A 27352-nucleotide genomic window follows, 5' to 3' on the forward strand; every position below is an offset into this window, starting at 1 on the left:
AGACAGTTGGGTCCTGGCTCCGATGAAAAAGAAAGTGCATTGCGTTGTGCACTCACGTCGCCGCAAGAGTTAGTTGTTACGAGCGAGCGAGCGAAGCGAAGTCTTTTTCAATATAACGGAAAAATCTCAGTACTGAGCGGCCCGGCCCGGCCTGTAACGCTTTTGAGAGGCTTATATCTCAGCAACCGCTGGACCGATTGGCCTGCGGTCTTTTTTGCTGGATAGCCCCATCCCTTCTACCCCGTTATTGACTACTTTTGACACATCTTAGTGACCGTCGTGGCACGTGCCACGTGAAAAGTCAAGGGTGTTCAAGCTGTTTTGCAAAAGTAGTGATTTTGAGAGGCTCATATCTCAGCAGCCTGCAGCAGCCGCTTGGGCGATTGTCTTGCGGTAATTTTTATAGGGTAGCTGCATCCCTTCTACTAGTTCGGATACTCTTGATCTATGTGAGTGACCCCTACTGCACGTGCAAAATACAACAATAAGAGGTGTCAAATTTGTTCCCATTTTAATAACTCGGTAATTCCTGGGGCGATTTCGCTGAAAGTTGGCATACAGGTAGGCACCCACCAGGCAATGCATTCCCATGTGTTGCGGTTAAGGTGCTACTGCACGTGCGCACGTGCAGGGGGCGCTTCCAGATCTCGAGAACGGCTGGGCCGATTGCGCTCAAATTTGGTACACGGTTGGGGACCAGTTAGTAGGGTGCCGTGCAAAAGTCAGTTTGGACCCCGTTTGCACGTGCGCACGTGCAGAATGCCGCTTCCAGATCTCAGGAACGGCTGGGCCGATTGCGTTCAAATTTGGTATGCTGCTAGCGACCGGTTAGGAGGGTGCTTTGCGCAAGCCCGTTGGAAGTACCCTCTCGCCCTTCCGCACGTGCAGGGCTCACTATCTCGCTCGCTCGTTCTTCGCCCAAAAGACGTTTTACTGGTATTTGTAGCTGATGTTCAGCTTATAAGCATAATGCAGACTGAATCAAAGTGGGTCAGGCTGTAGTTTGCCTAGAGCTGTTAGAAACTTGGATTTGCATTGTCAGGTGGTTCGTGGTCAGCAAGGTTCGTTGGCTGATGAGATTACCAGACACCCGCTAGACACTGAATGTCAAGGGCACATCGACCCGTAAGAGACTTCTCGTCCCACAGCCGTCAAACCACTTACACCTGACAGCACTCCGCATGTCAACGGTCATCCCCAAACGCTCACTAAACAGGGAAAGCTGTGTATTTGCGCTGTATATGTATCTAATACACTGCACTGGCCGCCTACAGCGGGCGGGCGGGCGGGCGGGCGGCGCCCCGGCCACACGGAGGCCAAACGGGGGCGCCGCGCCCCGTCCGTGCGGCGCCCCCACACTGACACGCGGCACACGCGGCGGGCGCGGCCGAGTTTGTTCCTAGCGCGGGGCGGCGGCGGCGGCGCGGGCAGATCTGCATCACTCGGCGCACGGACGCTCTGCTGGCCTGGTCTACCTCTGACTGGCCTCGGGAGACAATGCCCTGGGTGCTCCGACTCTCTCAGTTGTCACCGGGTCCACACACGTGACACAGTCGCGATCTGTGACCCATCAACTCGCCTCTCGATTCGGCATGTCACTGCCGAGCTAACTAAAACTCCAGCGTTCGTCAGTCGCCACCTCCTAACACATACCCCGGCCCGGCCGCCGCCCCTGTAGTTAAGACATCTCTCACACAAATGCATACATATACACAATTCGTGGGCAGTGCGGACGTGACCGCCCCTATGATTGTATGTGGGTGACGCGGCGCGGTGGCAGCGGCGGCGGCGACTACGGGCGGGCCGGCGGCCGGCCCGGCCTTCGCGGTCCGTGGACAGCAGGGCCGGGCCGGGCCGTCCGACCCGCCCCGGGAAGACGTGTTACCAGTCCTAACGGCGCCGCGCGGCCGCTCCTAGCTCACAGCTGAAAAAACATCACGACCGCGCGGTGAGTCGACAAGCAGTGTTCTCTAGCTCTGTGCTCGCGCGCGGCCGACCGGCTCGGCACCGCGCTCCGTATACAAACAGGCAACTGAAAGGGCAAGGGTAGCTCTGCGAGCCGCGGCGACGGCGGCGGCGGCGACGGCGGTCACTGGTCGGTCGATATATCACACGGCGCTCGAAGCGCGCTGACTAGTCCTTGCTGTCCTTGGGCGGGGTGATGAGCCATCCGATGGCCGTGTTGTCAAACCCGCTGCTGAACAGGTTCGGCCGGCCCGAGCTGAGGTCGTCACTCCATGCCACTGAGCACACCATGCGCCGGTGGCCCTGCGGGAGGGACGGACGGCCGTCAGACCGGTGAGGACGGCATGGGGCGCGAAGGGTTAGTGGGGGTAGGCTATGACACTCGACCACCACCGAGGTACCGCAAGACAGACAGTACGGAATGTGGTCATTTTTTCAATACACAAAATCGGTTAGGGATGCGCTGCTGTTACCATGGCTCTTCAGTCTACATAGCTCTCGTACACTAGAGGCGACGCGACATCTAGCGACATTGAGCATCGTGACTGTCCTCTGCCGCCGGCGAAGCAATAATCGGTCACTGCGTCTTCAAAGTTGCCCCCACAACCCTCCCAACCTTGTCAGTTGTCACACCCCTATCTTGCCTTCCCGGCCTAAGCACATCTCTCGTCCGACCCTTCAATCCATCCCACGCACTATGACCTCCCTACACCCTCCCCTTAGCGCCACTCACCAGCCGGTTGGAGCGCGGCAGTCGGGCCAGACGCTGGCCATTCATATCGTACAGGCGGATATGCCGGTTGTCGAACGGCACCGCTATGACGTTTGCCGATGAAACGTCCAGCCGGTTGACCGCGGCGTCCCCGCGGATGGTGGCTAGTGGTGAGCGCATGTTCTTCAGGTCCCAGACCTTACAGCTGCGGTCGTCGCTGCCAGAAACTACCTTATCCTCGCGGCTGAAGACGGCCGAGGTCACAGCGCTGGCGACAGGGAGGGTCAGAGGTCAGACGAGGTTAGATGAGGGAAGGGTGGGTGGCTTGTCGCGGTGGGGCAAGGGACGGTCAGATGGGTTAGACGGGTCAGATGGAAGAGAGGTCAAAGCTGTCATGGCACAACCGAGAAAATAGCGATGTCACTTACGCGGGGACGGGTCGGACGGGGGAGTAGATGAGACGCAACTGTTAGAGGCGCAGACATGTCGCAGGCAACGCGAGTCGACTGATGAACAATGTCCGATTCGCATGAAGCAAGGCATAGGGCAGATAAGAGGCAGGAGCAAAACTGCGTATTGCTAACTGCGACTTGCTAACTGAATATCGGAATCTTTCTTAACTCTCTCACTAAATTAAGCATCAAGTTTTTCATTAGGCTACTTGAGTTTAAAACTCCAAGCGAGTAACCGCAATAAAATTCTGTCAAAGCGGCTATACGTTCAGTCAACCACGAAGTGCCGCACTCTATTCTCACTCACAAAGACTGCTGGCACCATCTACATTACCTTTCGCGACGTATACTACAGAGGCTTGGGTCCACAATAGAGTGTGTTCACTGAAAGCATTAAAATTGCGCCTACGCCCACCCTTCTCACTCTGTGTGTCCCTGGAACACGGAGACGCAGGGAATGGGCTCGCGGAAGTCCCACAGCCGGAAGGTGAAGTCCTTGCTGGACGTGACGACGAACTTGTGGCTCGGGTGTGCCGAGACGTGCGTGAGCTCCTGGTCGTGGCCAGCCAGTGTGTTCAGGCTCTCCCCCGTGTTGACGTCAAACAGCTGCGCCGTCCGGTCCCAGGAGGCGGTCACCACCTGAGGACAAAGGTCAGGGGTCGGGTCAGGCCACAGCACCGTCCTGTTCTAAGAGACACCAGGCCAGGCTAACCGAAACAAGGCCACCCAAAACACTTACTCCCACAACTTCAGCACTTAAATCCCAAAATCATAGTTCTCCAAAGTCCAAACTCATTATCACGTAGTAATGAACCATATTCTCGTAGCAATACGAGGCAGCATTTCATGATCGTCTAAAATTAGCCACAAACCCATACCACAACAATGACGCCGTCTTCTTCTCCCGAAACCCCACTTCGTATGAACTGCCTCACCTCCCTGAGTTTCTTCTACAGTCAACCACCCTTTCGTCTTTCTATCTCCCCTCCCTACGCTCTCTCCTCATTCGTTCCTACCCACGCCACGGCGCCCCCGCCCCGTTCACCTGTTCGGCTCCAGCCAGCCAGTCGGCGGCGATCACCACCCCCGAGTGACCGGTCAGCTCCAGAATCGGTGTCCGGAGCACATTGCTGCCCTCGGCCGGCGCGGCCATGTCGTCGTACATGTCGGACGGGTCCACCTCCTCCTCAGAAGACATGGCCCGCTGCGGTGGAGAGGGGGAGAGGGTGAAAGAGTGAGCTGGAGGACAGAAGGGGAGAGTGAGAAAGAGGGGCAGGGTGAGAGGGTCGTCATACCTATCCGACGGGTCCACCTCCTCTTCAGAAGACATGACCCGCTGGGGGACAAAAGGGGAGAGTGAGAAGAGGGCGTGGCCCACTCGAAGAGAAAAGGGGAAGAGTGACAGAGATGGGAGAGGGGGAGGGTGAGAGGGGACGTGGCCTTGGCATACAGAGGGAGGGGTGAGAGCCGTTGAAGACAGGCAGGGAGGATAAGCAGGGGTATGTAGAAAACTAGTCCCCATAGGCAAACAACAAGCCTAAGGTACTAATGACCTGCCGGGGAGGTCGAGGGTGGGTAGTGGTACAAACGGACTGCCGTATTCTCAGTCTAAGATATCAGCGATAAACTATTCTAGTGTCTATAATGTTTCTAGAAACTCCACATATCTGAAGGTTTCTACGTATTTAGGCAATGCACAATGCACATCAACTCAGAATGATAGGTATATGAAAGGGTCGAGGATAGAATAGAATTGGAATATCATCACAAAGCATATACGATGAGGGAACGAAATAAATCGAGCATCGAAAAACATCTAGAATATAGATGTCCTGGAAATGTCCTCTATATACGCTATGCATGGACTGTTCAATCTATGCATATTGCATATCCATTGAATCAATCAGTTCAATCCTTGGTTGTGTCCCATCACAGCAGGTCGATCTGTAATTGAAATCGTGGACGAGGGAGCAGGCTGGATCCACCGAAAGTATCACAAGTGCAGCACGATAGAGAGTTGGTGCAGGTATTATAGTTAGTAAAAACGGCACTGCACAAGTGTGCGCCCAACTGTTTGTGTATCCCGACACCTGTTAAAACTGCGCAGAGTGTCGCAATCAAGGACGGCTGAAAACAGTTACTGGTGCAGGCAGAGAGCATAGAGTCAAACTGCGAAATATGATAAGGAAGTGTTTGAATAGTGGCATGCAGTAACCAAACCTTGCCTCACCTCTCTCGATTCGTTCTTCTCAGGGTAAGCGACAAACCAACGGGGAAAGGTGAGCGTTCTACGTTAGTTGTCGTCAGCTCATAAATATGCTGGCATGAAGCTGTTGATACGGTAATGGTAGTTTATCCTTACATTTGTTCGTTTATACTGCATACTAGGTCGCTAGCGTCGAATCAGGGTCGTTCCCAAAAGAGACTGTGATGGTGGCATACACTTACACGCTCAGTTTTGATACAATAAAATGTTAAAACAGCTTAAGGACAATTAGATTCGCACAGCTTGAGGATCCTATTTCCCATGGTACGGTAAAATCTGAAGCTGAGACGCTAAATGACACCTGAAGAGGACTGAGACTATGTAGAGGTTCATGTCATAAATTTCGGAATGTTTCACTTTTTAGATTAGCGGATACCGCGACGCGTCTTAACGGCCCCAGGCTAACCTGACCTGCGTTATGTCTGGCACTCAAGTGTGAAAGCGTGCTTTGTTGTTCACACTTGTGCATGATCCAATATCGTACAACCGACTCTTTGTTCGGCATTTAAGACGTGCTTACAACGCTTCGTTCTTGCATACTGATTGGTGTCAAAGTCCTGAACAGCCTTCCATATTGGAATATCTACAGAATTACATATGACCACTTCGTATGCGTGGCATTTTGGGAGTGTTTTGGTCCTGTAATATGCATGAACATAAACACGTCACAGGCAGCAGCTGGGACCCCGTACCCCACTGGGTCTCGCTCCCCCGCCTCCCGGCTCACCCCCGAGTCGATGTTGACGGCCGCCTGCCAGACGTGTGCAGTCTGGTCGCCCGACCCGGTCAGCACCAGGTCGCGCGTCGGGTGGAACCGGACCGAGTTCACCGAGCCCTCGTGGCCCTGGTACTGCAGCAGACACCGGCCAGAGTCGACCGACCATACACACGCCGTGTGGTCTGCGAGAGGGGAGGGACGGTCAGACAACACGCCATGCAGGTTACATAGGTGGCTTGGCAGGTCACACATGGAAATTTGACAAATCAGGTCACACAGCATCAGCAAAAACAAGGCAATATACAAAAAAAAATTGAAACCAAAGTTTCGTACCGCCATCGAACCTCAACTTCTGGACGTAGTTGATTCCTATTCCTACCTCTGACAAGGCGATCCCTCTCCCCGCAGCCTCCAGACATGTGGCACCCTACTCCTTCCCGCTACAGACCTTCAGCATTCCGCTCATTCCCGTTACAGACCCGAAGAATCCCACTCTTTCCCACTACCCCATGGACCCATCCCCCACACACTGACCTGCGTCCTCTCCCCTCCCGTTTTCCCCCACTGACCTGCTGACGCTGTGCCGACCACATGCTGCCCAGGCCGTCCGGCCGATACCTCCCAGACGCCGTCCTTGTGACCGCGGTACTCCCGAACTAGGGCGCACACCACCGAGGCCGCCTTGAAGCTCGACACGATCTTACTAGTCTGCTGCTTCAGCTTGTAGGCCGGCTTCAGCTTCTGCGCCGCGTGCGACATGACTGCCGAGCGGAGATGTTAACTGGTGAGACTTGAGAGTCGGTGAGAGCTTTCGCAGATCGGTTAGCCCGGCATAGCAGCCTCACACTCACGAACAAAACTTCCTGATTCACCCAATTATCATCAACACTGTTGCACTTCAAAGACCGAACTCTGCGTGGCTTCTTGGCAGTTGACACGTTACACAGACATCAAGTCAAGGCAGACCCCGCCGCAGTCAGTCTAAGTTGACCACCGAGACGCAAATGGCGCAGTCTCGGGACACAGCTGCGGCCTACTGAGACAGTAGGGAGCAGCAGGGTTTAGTTGCGACACAGGATATAAGGCGATAGGCGTCGAGCACATACAGAGCAAACGGAATCCGTAGAGAATTGAGAGGACACAGAGGGGAACGCGTAAAACCGGATGTGAAAAAAGAGCTTTCGGGGCGAGGGAAAGCGAGTATGGTCGTTACTTAGGAATTATCATTTGGCTTATTCAATTGAGCGACAGTTGAAGGGCAAGCCAGGTCAGGCTGCTGATTGACTCAGCCAGGGCGGGTAACTGAAGAGGAAAGTCGGCTACCGTGTTCATTTACCGAGATTTAGGTCGGATCTGTGGCAAGGGTACTCTGTTGTCAGGTGCGCCCAATGACCGTGGTAACGACCGGTTATCAGGTCATAGGACGTCGGTTATCATGGTAAGATCAGTCACCGTGGTAACTAGCGGTGACGTTTACCATAGGATATCATTTATTGTGGTACGTGGCGACGGTGTTCACTGTAGGATAAGGTCATTTACCGTGGTACATGGCCGAGGCTCGGGCAGGAGATAGGTCGGATATGGATGTCATCGGCTCGGAGCTCAGAGATGACGTCACTGGTGGAAAGGAGCGCCGCCGGGTGCCCCCTGGAACGGATGGGGTGCGGGTTAGGGTACTGGGGTTAGTGACGTCACCGGTGGAAAGGGGCGCCACCGGATGCCACCTGTAAAGGACGTTCAGGAAGCTAGAATTAATGATGTCACTGGTGGAAAGGAGCGCCGCCGGGTGCCGCCTGGAACGGACGGTCTGCGGGTTAGGGTACTGGAGTTAATGACGTCACTGGTGGAAAGGAGAGCTGCCGGGTCCCCCCTGGAACGGACGGTGTGCGGGTCAGGCAGGGTACGGATTCAGATACACAAGGAAGCCCGTTAGGCAGGGTATTGCGTGACCGCACAAGTGCAACCCGTCCCACTCAGGGGCCAGGCATACACAGACATGTCTTTGGTTATCAGGCGCTTCTACAGTAACGGCCGCCAAATTAACGACAGGGAAATAGCGGCTAGCGCTGAACACGGAAACATTTGGGCTACACGTGGGCAGCTTTATTACCCCAATAAATAACGGTTATTAGCGGGATAGCAGCTGATGAAACTGAATAATTAATTAGGGAAAATGTGTGTACTGGAAGTCACTAATAGTCACTAATATAATGATATGGGTAATATGGGCAATGGGCATACCAAAAGGCTAGAAAGAACTGTAAATGCAGCCAATCTCGAGCAAAAGTAATGAGTCAATAAAAGGGTGCACGCGACGGTGGCACCGGACACCAGGCTAAATGGCAGCAGAGCCAACCTCAAACGCTGAAAAGGATATGTTGGCTTAGACGCGCCCCAAGAGAGCACGGGGCACACGAGTTATTTAGCTTCACCGATATGTCAATCCCTTATCCCTGATCACGTCTGGCGCCCCGGCCGCTCCCGGCAGCACCGTCTGGCGCCTCACTCACGTTTCTGTTTGCTCTTGACGGCTCCGTCCGTGTCGTCACACCGGTCTCCTGTCTCGCGGTCCGGCTTCTCCTGTAGCAGCTCCAGCTCCTTGTGCACTGTGGATACACGTGGGGGTCAGGTGGATGGCAAAGGTGGACAACTGAGGTGGACAGTGGGCTGTGTGGATCGTCATGTGGACAGGACGTGGCCAGTGTGGTGTGTAGACTGTGAAAAGAGTGGAAAGGATATATGGACATTCGGTGTAATATTTAATTATTCATCTACCTAACATGTGGACACGTGCAATATTGTGAAAACATTCGGTATGTGGGGTTGTAGTCTGTAGATCATGTGAACGTGGATAGGACACGCTGACACCACTCAGTCAGACACCGTGCATGGACAGCTCGAACACACCGCGTGAATCACACACCCCGCGTGAACGATGCGTCATACGTATCCATCACATGGCAATGCGTCACGGGGGAAGTGCTCCGGCACGGAGGGGCGATCGGCGAGGGGAGGGCACGGGTGACGGGTATGGTCGGCCGGGAGGTGTCACTGATCGGGCTACCGGAACGGAGTGAGCCGTGTCGGCGGGCAGAGAAAGCGGAATACGTTAGTGGCTCGATGAGTCATTTTGGGTAGGCGGTAGGTGGGCCGCATGAGCCATCAATAAAGAAGTACGAACATCGAGACATTAATGTTTGCATTTATTGATGATTCTGTACGTGCCGGTTGTGTTGATCGTTTCACACTTACATTGAAACAGGAATATGACAATACAAAGTTGGTTATAAAATTTCATTCACCTTTCCCTGCCCCCCCCCCCAAACGCGAATTAAGGTTAAAAAAGAGGAGAACATTACTATAAAACGTTTGTTTAGCACGGCTTCATGGCCTATAGTTCTTCTGTCAGCGCTGATAAAAGGGGAGGTTTGCCGCACAGGTTCGATTTATCCACACAGTCAGCTCAACGCTGGTGACAAAACTGAGCCGGAAATACAGCGTGTGTCAACTAGTTGCACATGGTTCCACTTACCGGGCAGGTGCAATCATTAACATTACGGAGTGGTGAAACTTAGCTTATACGTGCTCCTGTGGAGCCCCAACATAGCTCATCACCATTTATCGGATTATGGATGAGGAATACGTTTTGTATCACTGCCGGACTTGGCTCAAGAAGCTAAACGCCCATTTCCAGAGTGCAAGGTCTGAGGACGCCAGAGGTGCTGCAATGTCGTAATGTTAGTTGTGGTTTATGAAAGTCCGGATTTGATGGTTACCTCTGTGTCCGCATGGTTTAAGTGTATACAGGGTGGGGCATGGGTGGGGCAGCATAATCGGGAATGCTTTTTGGGCTCTAATCATGAGTAGGCATGACATTATTTTGATAAATTATAGCATGGCAATGAAACGCCCAAAAGTTGTGCATCATCTAACATGACTACATCCATGAGCATGCAACCTCCTGGAAAAGAGCAGCAAAATAGTTCGACGGTGCTCCAAGTGCTCTGCGCGCGCCCATAGACACTAATGTTAAACGAGTAAAACAAGAACATTTTGTTGAAACCCCTGCAATTCCACGTAAAGGTTGCTGGACAGGTCAACGTGTTATCACGGACAATAAGGATTGTGTGGGAATACTTAGGACAAAAGGTTAACGTAATCGTCGTAAAATAACTCTTAGCAGAGGACATACAGATGACTCACTTGAATATAAGGAAGACGCTCTTGAGCATATTAAAAAGAAACAATGTTCAAAACTTCAGCGACCAAAAATCTCACCACCGACTGGAATACGACAAAAAAGAATGGCAAGCCATATAGGGGATTGTATCGAGAATATTCCAGCGGTCATGCAAAGTAAACATCCTGTTGGGGTGATGGACCTATGGGTGGTCTTCAAGGGAGGTGCACGTGGTGCACCCTACTTCATCGAGCCCAGATAAAATGAGCACCTCTGGTAAATACATCCGCACTGTGGCAGACTCATGTGGAGCCGTCGGAACAGAGGATCACTGACGGTCCAGATCACGTCTTACGAGGACTCTGTCCGTGCTGGTACTGCAGTGAGGACGTCATGTTATTGTGTAGGGCACCTCCACCTGAGATGAACCAAAAACTTCTGGTCCTTCAACTCCGCCGATTTAAATCCGACCAAATTCTTTACATGGAGCGTTTTTTGGTAGAAGGTTAATGAACAACTTATCATCAGTAAAGACGGTCTTCAGTGCAAGGTACGATGCTGATGGGCGATCATGGACAAGCAGGAGGTTGCACGTGCATGCGCGTGCTTTTGGACCCGCCTTGAGAAGGTCATCGACGCCGAGGGCGGTCACATAGGATGAGAGATAGGTAAAAGGTGACCAATTGATGGGATGTTGCTAAAATAGTGCTTGGAGCTGTATTTTTAAATTCATGACCAAATAATCCCGTTTGATATTTATTCCCGATTATGCTGCCCCACCCTGTACATATGCATTGTGCATTATACATTTATCATTCACCAGTATAACGCCTTATGGGGCGACTAACGGAGCGAGCGAGAGGGTGGGCCTTGCACGTGCGAAATTTCGAGGGGGTGCCTCCAACTGACTTGTGCACGGCACCCTACTAACCGGTCTCTAGCGACGTGCCAAATTTGAGCACAATCGGCCCAGCCGTTCTCGAGATCTGGAAGCGGCACCCTGCACGTGCGCACGTGCAAAATGGGTCCCAACTGACTTGTGCACGGCACCCTACTAACTGGTCCCTAACCGTGTACGAAATTTGAGCGCCATCGGTCCAGCCGTTCTCGAGATCTGGAAACGACCCCTGCACGTGCGCACGTGCAGCAGCACCCCAACCTTAACACATGCAGATGAATTATCTGATGGAGACCTAACTGTGTACCGAGTTTCAATTCAATCGGCCCAACCGTTGTGCCGTTATTGAGGTTGCAATTTTGGGGGTTCTTAAAAAATGTCCAACTTTACCACGCGCCACGTGCGGTGGTTGGCAAGAACGCATGGTGGCCATCACACCACAGAACTTTTACGTCCAAGTGACATTCAGTAAAGAAGACCGCTTGTCAATCGGATGTCCCGTTCCTAAGATATTAGCTTTTGAAGAGCGTCCCCACGGCCGGCCGGCCGGCCGCTCATACTCAGAAATTTCCGTTAATCTAAGGAAAGACTCCGCTCGCTTCGCTCGCTCCGTAATTAACGGCATCCTGTACGTGCCAGTAGATGTATGGTGTGCAAGTAAAATTATCAACCCTCTCAGTCAGTGTTTTGAAAACAAATTAGTGAACTAGCTAATCTTATCGTATATATCCTCCGTAACTTTACCGTTTAGCCTATTTACCGTTATATCGTAAACGGTACTAAATTTCATCCTGTATCTTTCGATCATTGGATCAACCCTGCACCTAAATCACTGGCAACATCCGGTAACTAGTAGTTAGAAAAGCAGCCGCTTTGCATTCGTAAACAGTAGCACAATCCAAACATAGTTCAATAATAAGTTACTTCTAGCGCCCGGCGCTGAACTGCAGCTATATTGGGCTGCACGGTCATAACAAATACGGTTTAACACCAGGCACAATGGCCCAGTCCCCTAGCTTTACACTGTTTGTTGCCATAGCAGCTGTGCCAAGTACAATAAAACCGGCTTCATACGGGCAATCACCGGGGTCGTGGGGTCAGCAACAATACACAAAGGCTCCCTATGGGCTCCCGGCCACCGGCAGAGCCGAGGAAAGGCAGAAACCAATGGAGGAAGGACGAATACGGATAAATCTGGATAGCGCTGAACTAAGCGTATTGGATCGGGATTGGAGCTGTTGATTGAACGAATCGGCACACAACAGAGCTATATGCATCAACAAACATGACTACTGGGGCATTAGGCAAGCATCAACGACGACCAGGTTTGCGTCAATCTTTTTACTTACATGCTGCATTTTCTGAGCAAACTGCTTCGAATTCCTTCTCAATCTGGAAAAATAGATCGTTGAGGCGAGATCTGAAAAGGAAACATTCGTTAAAGGTCGGCCTAAGCCAGCAAAAACAACAAATGGGTAGCATTCGCGCACAATCAAATAACACACTGGCGGCCGGTGCCACAAAGATTAGACGCTATTGAGAGGCGTCCCTTCGGAATCCTCTAAACGAGAAGTTCGTATTACTGACGTCGAGTGTCGCACATTCGTCGCCGTCTCACGACGACCACAGAACCAACTGGCCGAAACGTTGTTACTAACATCACATAGAACGGGACCGAAAGTCAAACAACTACTAGCATCTGTAATGTTGATCTCATAGCACATACTAACAGATAAGCGATAAGCATTCTAATGGATCGTATTTGCAGATAAATGGTAGCTAATGACAGAGGGCAGTTTCAGCCACTTAGCTGTACTTGAAAGATAACGTCAGCACATCGCATTCAATGGCCATGAACCAATGCACCAAACTGTGGTCGAGCACATCTTGACTTGTCTGGTCCAGTAGCACCCACTGCATCATGTCACATCTAGAACGATTCCTTTCATATACATATATGCAACATACGTCCCCCCCCCCTCACTAATGCATATCTTTAGAGGCCCGGTCGACCGACCGACTCAAAACATTTCACCAACAAATCTCCATGATTTAATCCACTTTCCATTCCACTCCCTTTCACATCCACCGCCTATTGCCTCCCTCCCCTCTGACCTCCTCTCCTCTCCCCGGCGGCCCCTCCCCTCCCTCTCCCTGGGAGCGCGCTCTCACCTGAGTCGGAGCGGCAGCGGCGACGGCTCCTGGTCGGCGTCGGCGCGTCCGTGGCTGCCGCTCACCGCCGGCTGCTCGGGCTCGTGATGGCGCATGCGCGGCATCGAGATCTTGAGCGAGCGCGGCGTCTTGGAGGCGGCCGGCGCGGCGGAGTGGGGCAGGTCCAGCGGCATGGCGCCGCCCGACAGCAGCTCTGCCGGCTCACAGCTGGGGGGAGACAGGGGGAACAGACGGTGAAATGGCGCCGCCACAGAGCAACTCGGCTGGCTCACAGCTGGGAGAGAGTGGGAGAGGGGTCATCATCATCATCATTTATTTCTTAAAGACTTCCACTCACCGTGGCTCTTACGTCTTTGCGTCAGTACACAGGAACACAGACGATTGAACTATGTATAGTTAAAACATGGTCGAGTTAAAACAAAGCGACATTAAAAACTCTAAAAAAAAATATATACACCTTTAAAAGAGCGCTATCACATATCATGCTCACCATCTAATCGGTTCTAGTAAAATGATCTCTAGCCATTCTGCGACACTTTGCGGCGGTGCTAGCTTCCCTGATTTCTGCGGGCGCGCTGTTCCACTGTGCCGCGGCTCGGGAGTTGAAAAACTTCCGAGCGTGCTCGGTGCGGACTCGCGGCAACTGCAGCTGACCGGCATCGGTCGCTCTCGTGTCTCGCACTGACACAGTATCGCGATACACAACGCGCTCACGCAGACTGGCCGGCGCTTGGTCGTTATACAGTATGCTGTGCATCATGGCCATGTCACGCTCAGCCACCAAAACATCCACGTTCGGCCAGCTCAATTCACTCAGTATCGCCGATACATGGGCAGATCGCGGAACACCCTTCACTATCTGCGCACAGTGGTTGATAACCTTTTGAATACGCTGCCTCTGAGTTGTCCCACATCCGGCCCAGACTGACATGCAATAAACTAAATGGGGAAAAACTAAAGATTCGATTATCATTTTCTTCACCTCCTCCGGGAGAGACCGCGCCAATTTTGCGAGACCTCCCATGGTAGCATAACAGCGACGAATAACGGTTGACACCTGAGCGTCAAATGACAGATTACTGTCCAGTGTCATACCGAGAACTTTGACAGCGGGTGACAGAGGAATTTCAGCATTGCCGAAATTGATCGTGAAGTTATGGTTCAGTTGACGCCTTTTGGACTTAATTAACACCAGATCTGTTTTTGTAGGATTAATTTTTAGGCTGTTTGCAGTGAACCATCGGTGAGCTGTGTTGACCGTGTGTTCCACTCTCTGCTGGAGATCCAAAATGTGACGCGGTTGACCCTGATGGAGAAACTGCACGTCGTCGGCGTACATTACAATTTTGCTATCCTCAAGGTATGACGGTAAATCGTTTGTAAAAATTAAAAACAAGATTGGCCCGATTAATGATCCCTGGATTACCCCATGAGTGATTTCTAGCAGTGTTTCCCCTCCCCTAGTCCTCTGAAAACGATTCTCAAGCCAGTTACTGAACCAGTGGTCCTGAATGCCATACCAGGCAAGTTTCTCTAGCAGTCTGGAATGTTGCACACTATCAAAAGCTTTTGATGTGTCAGCTGTTGTTAGGCACCCTATATATCCCTTATCCATGCCGTCCATGAGATATCCTACCGTGTCCAGCATCGCTGACTCTGTGCTCCGCCCCGGCCGAAAACCATGCTGAACATCAGTGAGAACCGAGTGTGCTATCAAATACTCCAATAGCTGGGAGCTGACGACACTTTCTACTAATTTTGCTACCACTGGAAGAATAGACACAGGCCGGTAGTTGTTAGGTTCCGAAGTGCTCCCGGACTTGTGGATGGGGACAACAGTGGCACGCTTCCATTCTCCCGGTAGTACACCCGACACAAGTGACGCGTTCACAACCTCGAGTACATGTGGTGCGATCACAGACCAAGTCATGCGTAACATGCCAATAGTCACTCCGTCCTCTCCACATGCCTTCGACGACGACGTCACAGTTGTAAGTAGCAGCTCTGGCAGCTCACAGCTGGAGGAAGACAGCTGAATAGAACAAATGGACAAACTGCACTCTCTGCAAGCAGCTCTGCTGGAGCATAGCTGAGAGACACAACGAAAATAGATGGTAACAGCAACTCCACTGGCTGAATGGCTTGGGAAGACAGACAGAGAAAATGGTCACATAATACTCTCTGCGAACAGCTCAGCTGGCAGATGGTCGCATGGTGCTCCCCGCTACCAGCTTAGCAGGTTTACATCTGGGGAGACACGGCACATTCTCACATGGTGTGAGAGGCGATGAGTCTAGGACGAGTTGGGGTGTTTGGCACCCCCCCCCCAGACTGCTCACTGCTCAGTGCCCAAGAGCTAATGAGAGCAGGGGAGTTAACTTAAGGCAGCATGAACAGGGATGGAAGAGACTGATCTATGTGGAGTGAGCATGACTGAGTTGTGACTGTCGAAGCAAGTGAGCATCACCGACATGCAATGAGTGTTTAATTTGGCAGTGCAAGCTTTGGTTCAGCAAATGCTAAATTAAACTAATTAGGTACTTTGATTTGGAATTGAAACCAGAATTACAGAACACATGTTGTGTCTGTAGGGATTGGAGATTGGGAGATGGAGTTAGTGAAACTTCCAGCAGGATCATAAATGGGTACACATATTAATCAGATATAACACATGATGATATCATCCATTCTCTTTAAAGTCACTGGTGTTTCTCCCATAAATATGGGCATCATAACAAATTATGTGACCTTAGAATTATCATCATTTATAACACCTCATCTACCTATCTAACATAAATTAGATTTGGCACTATACCAAAGCTATACCCAAAAACAAACAGAATGCCTTATTTTATAATAGGTAGGTGGTGGCCACTTTCTATTTTTTCCTCCTGGCCATAGGAATTTCTATTTGTTATGCATTTGATTTAGCAAACATTGTATTTGCAAATTAACTGCATGCCACCAAACAAAATGCATATTGCATACCAGCTATTTCCAAAATCTTATCAACCTAGCTCACCAATCAATTTCACTATGGAAATATATGACTTTAGGCATCCCGGCAAAACACAGAAGACAGAGGAAAAATTTAAAGCAGGGGACAAAACAAAACCTTCAACTAAGGACATCTGTACCTATATGACTAGTCCTGAGAAATAATTGTAAAACACAAAAGAAGCTCAACTTATTTAATGGATCATCAATTAATTTTAGAGATGAATGCCCTTTGATCAAGTTTTCATTAAATCACAAAGCAGTCAATACCATTCACTGTAGGGTAAAATATAGGCTGAGACATGTTATGTGAAATTCACATATTGTCAGCTTTTAACAAATGAACAGATTTATCAAGTCTTTATTGACAGTCTTCATAACAGTCTTTATTAAGTTGTGGTAAGTCAAACACCAGTGAAGTTCTTCTCAAGTGCAACCAATCTATTATGCCCCACAAAAACGTGAGTGAGCATTGCACATCAAAGCCTGCAAGTCAATTGAAAAAAAGTTTCAGGAAGGTAAGTCACACAAGAAAATACATAGACACAGCATACATCCCACAACTGACGGTACCACATAAGGCAGCTTTTGATAAGTCTACCTTACAGACACCCATATATGTTAACTGTGAAACACATCATGGATCAGGAATTCACACATCAACATCACCCTGAGTGTGAATATTAGTAAGCTTTAACCTATTGTTAAACCTATCATGATTAATGATAAGAAATGCCAATATCGCCACTTGATCTTGCAGTGCAATTTTAACATCACTCCGCAGTGGCACTGGCAGACGGCAGTAGTAAATCTTGTCAATATTCTACCTTTAAGATGTTGCAAATATTATCATTTTCTTGTACTTCATCCACTCAAGTGTTTTTTCACTTTTCGTTTTTACTTATCCTTATTTTTCAAAGTGCCAAAACATTGCGGTGTGATAACAATAATGGAAAAAGTAACCCTACTAGTGATTCCAAAACAGGCCCAACATCCAATCCTTTCAGACTTTTAATGTTGTGCTTTATAATGAAAATGCAACCCATATGAAAACTTGAAAACCCAACACCAAATCGGCACCACACTCTCTCACCATTCTTTGTTCAAACATAGGGTAGTTGCAGTCAGTAAATGCACTGCTACACCCAGAGTTAATTTACCTTTTGAAAATTGCAGTTAGAAGTGGTCAAATAACTGACTTGTATATTCTAAATTACCTAATAATCCACCCTCTCACTGACTCATCACTTCAACAACTTCGACTTCCTTTTCTCGTTGCCCACTGAACCAAAACAAACCCCGTGACAAAAAACGACGCATAAGCGGACCAATTTCGCCTCACGACAGTGCTACCATTTCAGTCTCGGCTACCATATTCAGTAGGGGGATTTAGATGGACGAAGGAACTCTTGGAAGGAACGCCTGACACGCGAAATGCAAATAGCTCGCGCAGGATATTTGGAAAATGTTAGCCACGCTTCACGAATTCTACGATCATATGCGCAGCTCAGGCAGGCGTGTATAGTTACAAACATTATTTGACTGAGCCGAAGTCATTCTGAGTGTCTGCAGCCGCAGAACTCGAACAGAGCCCCAGGCTGAGCCAGCGGACAAGAGCTGTGATCGGCTAACAGCTTCAGCATCGTATTGCTTTGCTTTCATTTCAGCAATTCTCTGTCAGGGTTTCATATTGTTTGAAATTGTAAGAAGGAATGCTGCTACCCAAAAACCATTACCGGTCCTAATGAATCAGTAGGTACGTACGTACCTACCTATCGGTAGAACCCATCGAAGGAATGCGTGTGGTGTGTATGTGGGGGGGGGGGGGGGCTAAGAGCGGATTGACTTGCCCCCCCCCCTCCACACACACACACACACGCACTATGATGGTAGGTACTGTCGGCTTCTATCCTCATCAGAGTTACGTCGCTTCTTTGCCGAGCCTGCATCCGCGAAGGCCATGCAAAACACCGCTCGTACCGCGCTGACAGCGAACACACGTCACATGACAGCACTGATTGGTCAATGACCATTGGCCACCGATACCGAGTAACGATATAAACCTCACTCCCTTTGTGCATTCGTAAGTTTTACCACCCCGCCTTTCACCGCTCAATGCCGCCTCACTTTTTCCATTGGTTGCATTAGCAGCGACGAGCACTATACCTAAACGCGACAGCGAGTATACGGCCAAGCGCTCGAGAAACCCAGTCATTAGTAAAACGGTCGCCGGTCGGTTTCCTACCTATAGCGCACTGGGTGCGCTGAATGACCGGATAGAAATGTGTTCTTGACATGAAACAGGGAGTACGATCGAACTTTCTTTCACGTTCCCGGAATCCAGCTCCCCATTCGGGCTACGAGGCATGAATGATGTTTGGTGGTTAGGGCCAACGGTTATACAACTTCGGAAGACCGGGTCAACTGCAGTACAACGGGTGGGTCGTGTCGTACCACGGGTCGGTCAACTGCAGTACCGCGGCTGGTCAACTGTAGCAGCACTGGTCACTGGGTCGGTCAACTGCAGTAGGTATAAGTAGTAGAACCCTTTACAGTTAGAGTAGGTTAGAGGGCCTTCGGCCTTGGTAGAACCAGGGGTCGGTTAACTGCAGCCAACACTAAATCTCAATCTCAAGACCCAGTGAATCATCTCGAGGTCGGCCTGAGATCCTCACACTAAAGGCCAATTTAATAAACCATGACTGAGATTTGCTAGCAACAGTTATAGGTTACAGAATGGTGCTGACATAGGTAGTTGCCGTAAACTAAGCGGTGAACGTCGATGAGCTATATAAACGTCGTAGATTCGGTTTTCTATAGTCGCTAATGAACAATGATGACCTAGAGTCGCCGTGTAGGACGGTATTCGCCTTCTACCGAATTCCACAGATACCTACCTTACATTCGCCTTACATAAACGGTAGCGACGTAAAGTCACCGTGAACGGTGCATGACTTTCTATGCCTATAGGCATAGGCAATTGTCGTAGTTTGGCCTCTTATGGTCGCCGTGAACGGTGAATGGTGCTGAACTTAGTCAACGTGAACGATGATTATTTTTATTTATCCCGCACCGTATACAGTGTTTGCAATTGTTTCACGTGCAAAGAGAGAAAATTATCAGATGTCGTGTAACTGACTTGTTAAACGTCTAGACGATTAACAAACTGTTAAACGTCTAGTAGACATTTTGTCTAGTCTGAATTATTTCGTATTTTTTATATAAAATGTATTTTTACTCTTAGGTGCCCGAAACATATCGGCGGTACGGCATAAAATTAGGTATTAGGAACCGCTCGTAGGTAGAAAAATCTTTTAAACGTCGAGCCCATAGGCGAGACGTTTAAAAGATTTGTTCTACCTACTCGCGGTTTAACCCTCGCCCATGTAGGGGGGGGGGTTGGTGCAACCCCCCCCCTGAGGCTTTTCGGAAATAGTGCAAAAACGGCGGCGCGCAGCGCCGCCAAATTTTGGGTACCTTATGGGGCAAACCTTGCGCATCTTTTGATAAAAAAAAAAATTGACCGGGTCATGTCAGGTCACGGAGTTATGACGTCACAAAGGGAACAGCCTCCGGCCGGATTTTCACAAACTGAGTGCCAACGCCCGAGGTTTCCTGCCGGTGGTACGGACATCGGTTGATGGATCGTGATGAAACTTCCCATGCATGTTGGGGCAAGTATTGGCTATCATATGGTATAAGAAACTTGACCGGGTCAGGTCAGGTCATGGAGCTATGACGTCACAAGAGGAACAGCGTCCGGTACTATTTTTGAAAAGCGCCCGAACCACTATTTTGCTAATTCTTGTCACCTCAATGGAAATATGCAGCAATATTAGCTTCTATAGGGAGCAAATGGACCTCCCAAATCCAAAAATACAATCAGATTTCAAAAATTTAAATTTTGATTTTTCGAATTTCTGCCACCGACTGTGACCTTGCCGACTTCCGGCGCTCCCAACGCGCCATTTTTAGAGCTAGGGAAACGAAATACATACCAAACGATAGAGAATTGATCAAGGAACACGATAGTGAAGGTTTCAAGTCGATATCTCCCACCGTTTTGCCGCAATCGCCGCGGAAAGTTGAAAAAGTCTATTTTTTTCCGAAAATTTGACCTTTGACCGGTCAAAAGTAGGTCAAATGTTGACCTAGGACCAAAAAATATACCACCAATCGCGAGATCTCGGCGAGAGCAATCCGTTGGTCTTTTCCGCTAAGCTCTACGACGCTCCGTTTTCAAACGCCAAGGGGGGGGGTCGCACCAACCCCCCCCCCCCTGCATGGGCGAAGGTGGCAGATCGCCGTTTACGGGCGAGGGTTAATATATGTACATATAATAATACATAGTCGCTGTGAACGGTGATGACCGTCTTTAGTCCTGTGAACGGCGATGACCTGAATTCACTGTGAACGGTGATACTGATGACCTTCACACAAAGTTCCTGTGAACGGCGATGACCTTCGACAGCTAGTCACTGTGAATGCTGATGATCTAGGTCGCGTAATAACCTCAATAGTCGCCGTGAACGGTGATGGCCAGTGAATTGCTGTGAATTGCTGTGGCCTGTGGTTGCTGTGAATTGTGATAGTCGTCGTGAACCGTGAACTGTGCAGGTAACCTCAACCGTCATGGATCGTATTCGTGACTAACGTGACTATGACCATAAGTTGCCGTGAACGGTGAATATAGTGGCATTCAGTCGCCGTGAACCAGCGTGGTCTTTTGCAGCCGACGTAAATTAGATGACTTTTAAGCCATTTTTATGATTGCATGCCTATATACGTTGACTTTGTCTCTCCGTAGGAAGTCTCGTCGACGAATTGTAAAAAAATGAACGTCTTTCTTAAGTAGCCGTAACTGGTTAGCTATAATTAGTCACCACGGTGACTATAGGGGCCTACCGCCGTTTATGAATGTACAGCGGTAGTCCTCGATCAGTCAGTGAACTATCCTTCAGCACCAAGTACCAACTGCAGTCGATGTCAAACTAATGGTATGACATATCGCCGGATTCGCGGTGCGGTCGGCGGCACGCAACAGGTAACGGCGCTGCGACCTCGACACCCGGCAGCACATGCTCCCCTAAACGGGACCGAACCGAGGAAGGCCAGCCACTTACATCGATCACCGAAGCCCCTTCAATGAACGAATATGGCCACTGAGCATACCCGCACCTTGTTAATTCTCGGGTGCATGCATCCTGATCAGGCGACCTTCGCTGAAGTGGGAGCAGGTGAACGTAAAAAGTCCACTTCAGGACTACTTGAAAAGCGCGATGTAGAGATTAGGTATTGCTCCCGCGGCCGAGCCGATGCGTTGCAACTTGCAGATATAGTGCGCAATGCGCATTTTATATCGCAGAGGGACTCGCCGCCCGTATTGGCATGCGTCGTCAGTGGCGCAGCCAGGATTTGGTTTCGGGGGGGTCATCGCCTCCAAAGCGGGCCCCCAACCATTTTTCAGAATCTTTCCATATTTCATACGCATTCTGCTGAGCGGGCCCCCTTTACCTATACGATAACCCTGAGCGAGTTTGAATCGGAAAATTTTGATAGAACAATAGCTCGGTAATCACCCGGTGTTCAATTTCTACGCGAATTGACCATGACAGAAATATGTTACTATGAGGTACGAATTCGTATCTTTCGAGGCCGAAATGTGCCCCTTCCGCAATATGCATAGCATATATGATAACGGAGCTGTTGCCTGCTTCTATCAAACAATATTTAAGTAGTCCCATGTGCCTGTCTAAGTCATCTATTGGCTGCTGTAGAAGATTGTGCCTTTATCCTTCTTCATTACGTAAATTCGATCACAAGAAGTTTTAACCCTCGCCGGCACAGGGGAAGGGTATGATGCAACCCCCTAAGGGTTTTCGTGAATAACTCGCGTAAAAAGCGGCCGATCGCGACAACACTTTCAGTACCCTCGCGTTGATCAGTTTTACACCTACCCTAGAAATTGCATGACCCTGACTCAAATGACCTTTCACATGTGACCTACTGAGACCATGTTTGGCCAGAATTACGATTCGGCGTCGGTATGCCGACTCGCATTAGCCGCGCGTTTGCAGTATTTTCGTGGTTTCAAGCGTTCAAACATGTGAGTTGATGCTGCTCCCATGCATTAGAGTGGGTGTCAAGGTCACCTGAAGGTCAGGTCAGGTCATTGACCTATGATGACCTCGGTACTTTTTCGAATTATACATGTTTCTAGGCTAGTTTTTGGAGCTGAATTCGAATTTAGCAACCATTTGAATATTCACGAAGTAGTTTTGGTGCCTTCGTAACATGTTACGAAGCTGCTAGAGGCGGCTGACACGTAGGTACTACAAATACCCGGCAGGACCCCTACTGGTTGACCTGACCTGACCTGACCCGACCTGACCTTAATGCATAAAGACATCATCTGTGATCAAAACTAACATGATAACTATTCGTGATCAGCACCCCGAAAAACCCTATAGCAGCCACACTTTACGACGTTCTAACAGCTCCCGATTTTCCCGATTTTTGGGTCATGGACCTGACCTGGAAGGTCAACCAATGACCAAGAACCTTAAAATTGAGTATCATCGGCTTACTCTCGTCACGGGCAACACGTTCGTTTTTTCCGCGAAGCTCTAGCTCGATCATGGGCCAAACGCGGGGGTCGTACCAACCTCCCCCTTGTGCCGTCGAAGGACGCAAAGTGGCTGGAATGGCCTGTGCCGACGAGGATTAACGCGCTCATATGGGACATGTATTGCCTTGGGCCGGGTTTGTTGTGGTGTGGTGATGTGGTGACGTAGATTCTGTCTGCTATCAAGGTCCCGGCATGGTGTTACTTAGCGCGGTGTACAGGCCAGACCGTTGCGCCTAGTGCGCTGAAATTTTCACGATTTATAGATCAAGGATGGGCAACGTGCCTTTGAGGGTCTCAGCTCGATCGGATCGATAGCGAGCACATGGCGCGTGCTTAAAAAGTGCAAATTCGCGTCATAGACTTTACAGTACATGTATAAATCGGCTTGCAAAATCGTGCGAAATTGGCTAAATTTGCCAGACACTGGTCCGATCCCCGTGCAGTATCTCGGTAACCGTGGGTCCGATCGGCACGGGGAACACAGTATCGTGTAGACTGTAGAGAATCGAACAGGCTATCGAATGGTGTGCGGTGCAGGGATGGCACGCGCCACGTGCACCCGTGAGGGCACTTATGTTGGAAAATTGACGTTTCGGACAGATTTGGGACTTAATGCTATTTTCGGGTGACTGTTTGACGGAGAGGGTTCTAACAACGCCTGTTGGCAAAAGAAATGCACAGCCTCGCATGGAAAAATTGTGAAAAGCTAATTGATCAAAAACAAGGTGGAACAAATCGCTGGAGAAAATGGTATTTGTTAATGACTTACTTAATTACACAGGTTTTACTGCATAACCTAGTACGTTTGACAAATGAAAATGGCATATTTGGAAAGAGCATTCAATTTTGTCCAAAATCCAACCATCGCTTTTGCATGACGAGCAGCAGTATTCTTAAAAATATAAATGTTTCAAACCTCTACATAGTAACTCATCGATGACTTTCATTTTTCAATAACCTTCGTCAGCCTTTGTTATAAACTACACATGACATGTTCTATAGTAGAACGCATGCTCATCACATCAGACACCAGCACCTCGATTCGATGGATATTTTTTCCCAAACCAAAATGCATAGCCGTCAAAAAGCAATCGACCGGAATGGATACATAGCCCACGGACACAAGACCAACCAAACGCCCACCGATCGAAAATACACCTTATTCGCGTTGCGGAGCAAGCGGGTCACCCTAGCGGGCCCCATTCAACCGCGGACCCGGGCCCTATCCACAAGGGGGCGCGGGCCCTATCCATATGGGGGCCCGGGCCACGTTCACCTTGGGCTCCGGGTCCCGTCCACCCGGGGCTCCGGGCCCCGTCTACCAGGGGACCCGGGTCCCATCAATCCGGGGGCCCGGGCCCCGTTCTCCCGGGGGCCACCCGGGGGTCCGGGCCCCGTCCACCCGGGGCCCGGGCCCGTTCTCCCGGGGGCCCGGACCCATCCACGGGGGCCCGGGCCCCATCCAACCGGGGTTCCGGGCCCCGTTCTCCCGGGCCCCGGACCCATCCACGGGGGCCGGGCCCTATCCACGGGGCCCGGGCCCCATCCACCCAGGGGGCCCGGGCCCGCTCTCCCAGGGGCCCGAGCCAGTTCTCCCGGGGACCCGGGCCCCATCCAACGGGGGGTCCGGGCCCCGTCCATCCGGGGCGCGTTCTCCCGGGGTCCCGGACCCATCCACGGGGGCCCGGGCCCCATCCACACAGGGGGCCCGGGCCCGTTCTCCCAGGGGCCCGGGCCAGTTCTCCCGGGGGCCCGGGCCCGTTCTCCGGGAGGCCCGGGCCCTTTCTCCCGGGGGCCGGGGCCCCATCCAACCGGGGGTCCGGGCCCCTCCACCCAGGGGGTCCGGGCCCGTTCTCCCAGGGGCCCGAGCCAGTTCTCCCGGGGGCCCGGGCCCCATCCAACCGGGGGTCCGGGCCCCGTCCACCCGGGGCCCGGGGTCCGTTCTCCCGGGGGCCCGGACCCATCCACGGGGGGGCCCGGGCCCCATCCACGGGGGGCCCGGGCCCCATGCACCCAGGGGGCCCGGGCCCCATCCACCCAAGGGGCCCGGGCCAGTTCTCTCGTCCGGTTAGATTAGGACCTCTCTCCTCCCTCTCTCTCTCTCTCTCTCTCTCTCTCTCTCTCTCTCTCTCTCTCTCTCTCTCTCTCTCTCTCTCTCTCTCTCTCTCTCTCTCTCTCTCTCTCTCTCGAGCGGGCCCCTGACAGAAATTTCGGGGGGGTCAGCTGACCCTCTGACCCCCCCCTGGCTGCGCCACTGTGCGTCGTGCACACCGTTTGCTTTAGTTTCAGCTATCGGGCTGGTAATTCGATAAGAGCGAGGACTATCACGGGTGTATGTATGTATGTATAGGCTACTGCACTAGTGCACTGGTGTGCGACAAACAGATGTGTTGGCTGAGTGTGCACGTCGGAACAAAACACCAGCCTTCTATCTGTAGAGACGGCGCCTTCTAACTACTGCTTGTGGATGCCATCCATTCGAGCAATGGTTATCTCGTGAATGAGCGACGGCTAACCAGTTACCTGGATCCGGAAAGGAGGGGACTCATCACTTACTGATCTGCGTCGGGGGACCATGAAGTGGGGAATCTGAGGCGTTCCGCTTAGAGCATAACTCAGCAGTTAAAATAGGTATGTGTTGCAATGTTGCAATATTGCATGTTGCGATGACAAAAACGCAGGACACGTGCAGTAATGGCAGCTCACGCTATGCACATCCACCGACAGAAAGATGCGACGAAGGAGGAAAATGCATAGTTCCCGCTAGACGGATAATATGGCAGGTGAATCGTCACAGTCAGGATGGCTACGTTTACGGTATATACGGTTGTTTAGACGGTTTTTCCACACATGGCACACGGGCTGACGAATCCAGGGCGAAACTGAAATGCCAATGGAAACCCGGATAAAGTGCGGCTGCGTTATGGCATGTGTTTATATTGATAGGTATTTGGCTGCATAATATATTATATTCTTTTTTTTCTTAAGCTGCACATCTTAAAACTGAGGTTTGATGAAGCTGAGGTCGCATTGCTAAACGATGCACAATCAGAACAGGATTCGGAATATATGGAATGAATCAAAACGCTTATTGAGGTTACGGTCTTGCAAAACATCGACGTCTTTTACGCCCAGAACGGCTGACTGGAGCTGTAGACTCGCCAAATTTGGCGTCTTTACGGAAAATAAATAACTCTGCGGTGCGGTTTTACAGTATCATTCACACAAAGTCGACAATACGGTGCCAGCGAGGGAATTTCATTCTTCGGACACGACCAAATCTGCACACAATGGGGGCGTCCGGCTCCTTTCAGCATCTACACAGCCTCTATTCCGTCTGCTCAGTGCTTGCCTTACATTGATCGGCTCCAAAGGTCCGGAAAGTTGACCTCAGAACGTGGTACTCTGGACCGAACGTGCGGAGACTCACCTGTTTTTCCGCTGTTTGGCCGTTCGGGTGAAGCGAGCCTGCAGCTCGTCCAGAGACGCTCGGCGAGACATGGCTGTGGTTTGTCTCCGCACCGTCTCTCGCTGATGTATTCGCGTCTCCCGTTCACCGTATCACGTCCGTCCGTCTGGCGACATCTCTCCTGAGGATGATCCGCCCTCCAACGCTTACTGCAGCAAACAGCACACCACCGGACGCAGCTGGACGCAGACGCACCACGCCAACCACAAACACGCAGCTGGTCCGACAGAGACACGCAGCTGGGTCAGCCGAGACGGACTGTCGGCTCGAACACCACCGGCGTCGCGCACACAATGAGTTTGAGTCAGACGTTATCGTCTAGAGGCGTGCTCGGGGCCGGCTATCTCGCCAAGGCGACCGGCTGGCACGATTTTTATCTGGACGCGCGACCCGACGACAGCTGCGGTGCGCTCTGGTTTGTTTTTCACAGAACTGGCTACGGTAAGGAACAGTACAAAGTCACACTGTTGCACAAGTTGTTCGCATTCGCTCGCCTTGAAGGCCTTCGAAAGGTTCAACACAGGCAGGCGAGGCTACTCAAACACTCATTCGTGTTTCCCTCCGATCGAGCACCTCTCAGGCACGGAACATTCGTATCGCTCACCGTTCACCACCACACAAAGCAAACAGCACACGCCACGAGGCTCGCGGTCGGAGCGAGCCGGACTGCACCGTCCCGACTCGTGGCTCTGTGTCCGGTATACTGCCGGCCGGCCGCCCGCCCGCACTACCCCACACCGACCGGGCGGGCGGCGGGCGGCAGGGAGGGAGGGAGGGCTGGCGTGGTGGCGCTCCGCGTCGGCTGTCTACCGCGTGACCACCTGTCGGCTGTGACGACTTGCAGCCACGATCGACACCCGCGCCCGGGAGCTGGACTGGTCCGGCACGGTGTCAG

At 51.1% G+C, this 27352-nt stretch overlaps 1 protein-coding gene across 6 annotated transcripts; it reads right to left on the minus strand.

The window, feature by feature from the left end:
• Positions 1–1209: 1209 nt before the first annotated feature.
• Positions 1210–27208, minus strand: LOC122365493 (WD repeat-containing protein 37-like). Of its 6 annotated transcripts, none has more exons than XM_043336752.1 (11): positions 26419–27144; positions 13364–13570; positions 12541–12611; positions 8624–8719; positions 7653–7760; positions 6683–6874; positions 6123–6295; positions 4175–4333; positions 3554–3768; positions 2699–2945; positions 1210–2268 (listed from the first exon to the last, which is right to left on the minus strand). In XM_043336752.1, exons 1-11 carry the CDS (start codon positions 26487–26489, stop codon positions 2134–2136), a joined length of 1674 nt encoding a protein of 557 aa, XP_043192687.1. In that variant the 5' UTR covers positions 26490–27144; the 3' UTR covers positions 1210–2133. The 6 variants fall into 6 exon arrangements, with proteins under 6 accessions (XP_043192687.1, XP_043192689.1, XP_043192690.1 ...); XM_043336754.1 differs by lacking the exon at positions 26419–27144 and adding an exon at positions 17521–17672; XM_043336755.1 differs by lacking the exon at positions 26419–27144 and adding an exon at positions 17454–17492.
• Positions 27209–27352: the final 144 nt, after the last annotated feature.

Source organism: Amphibalanus amphitrite, unplaced genomic scaffold (assembly GCF_019059575.1).
Source record: "Amphibalanus amphitrite isolate SeventyFive unplaced genomic scaffold, NRLGWU_Aamphi_draft 000744F_arrow, whole genome shotgun sequence".
NCBI lineage: Eukaryota > Metazoa > Arthropoda > Thecostraca > Balanomorpha > Balanidae > Amphibalanus > Amphibalanus amphitrite.

What these genes read in the sequence shown, in the direction of transcription:
- LOC122365493 (XM_043336752.1), bottom strand. Translation starts at nt 26,489, where the DNA reads ATGTCTCGCCGAGCGTCTCTGGACGAGCTGCAGGCTCGCTTCACCCGA. An exon ending in TTGCTCAGAAAATGCAGCAT is followed by an intron (nt 8,720 to 12,540) that starts GTAAGTAAAAAG and finishes GTGTATCCACAG; the next exon opens with TGCACAAGGAGCTGGAGCTG. An exon ending in AGCCTCGGCCATGTACCACG is followed by an intron (nt 6,875 to 7,652) that starts GTAAATGACCTT and finishes TCCGCTCGGCAG; the next exon opens with TCATGTCGCACGCGGCGCAG.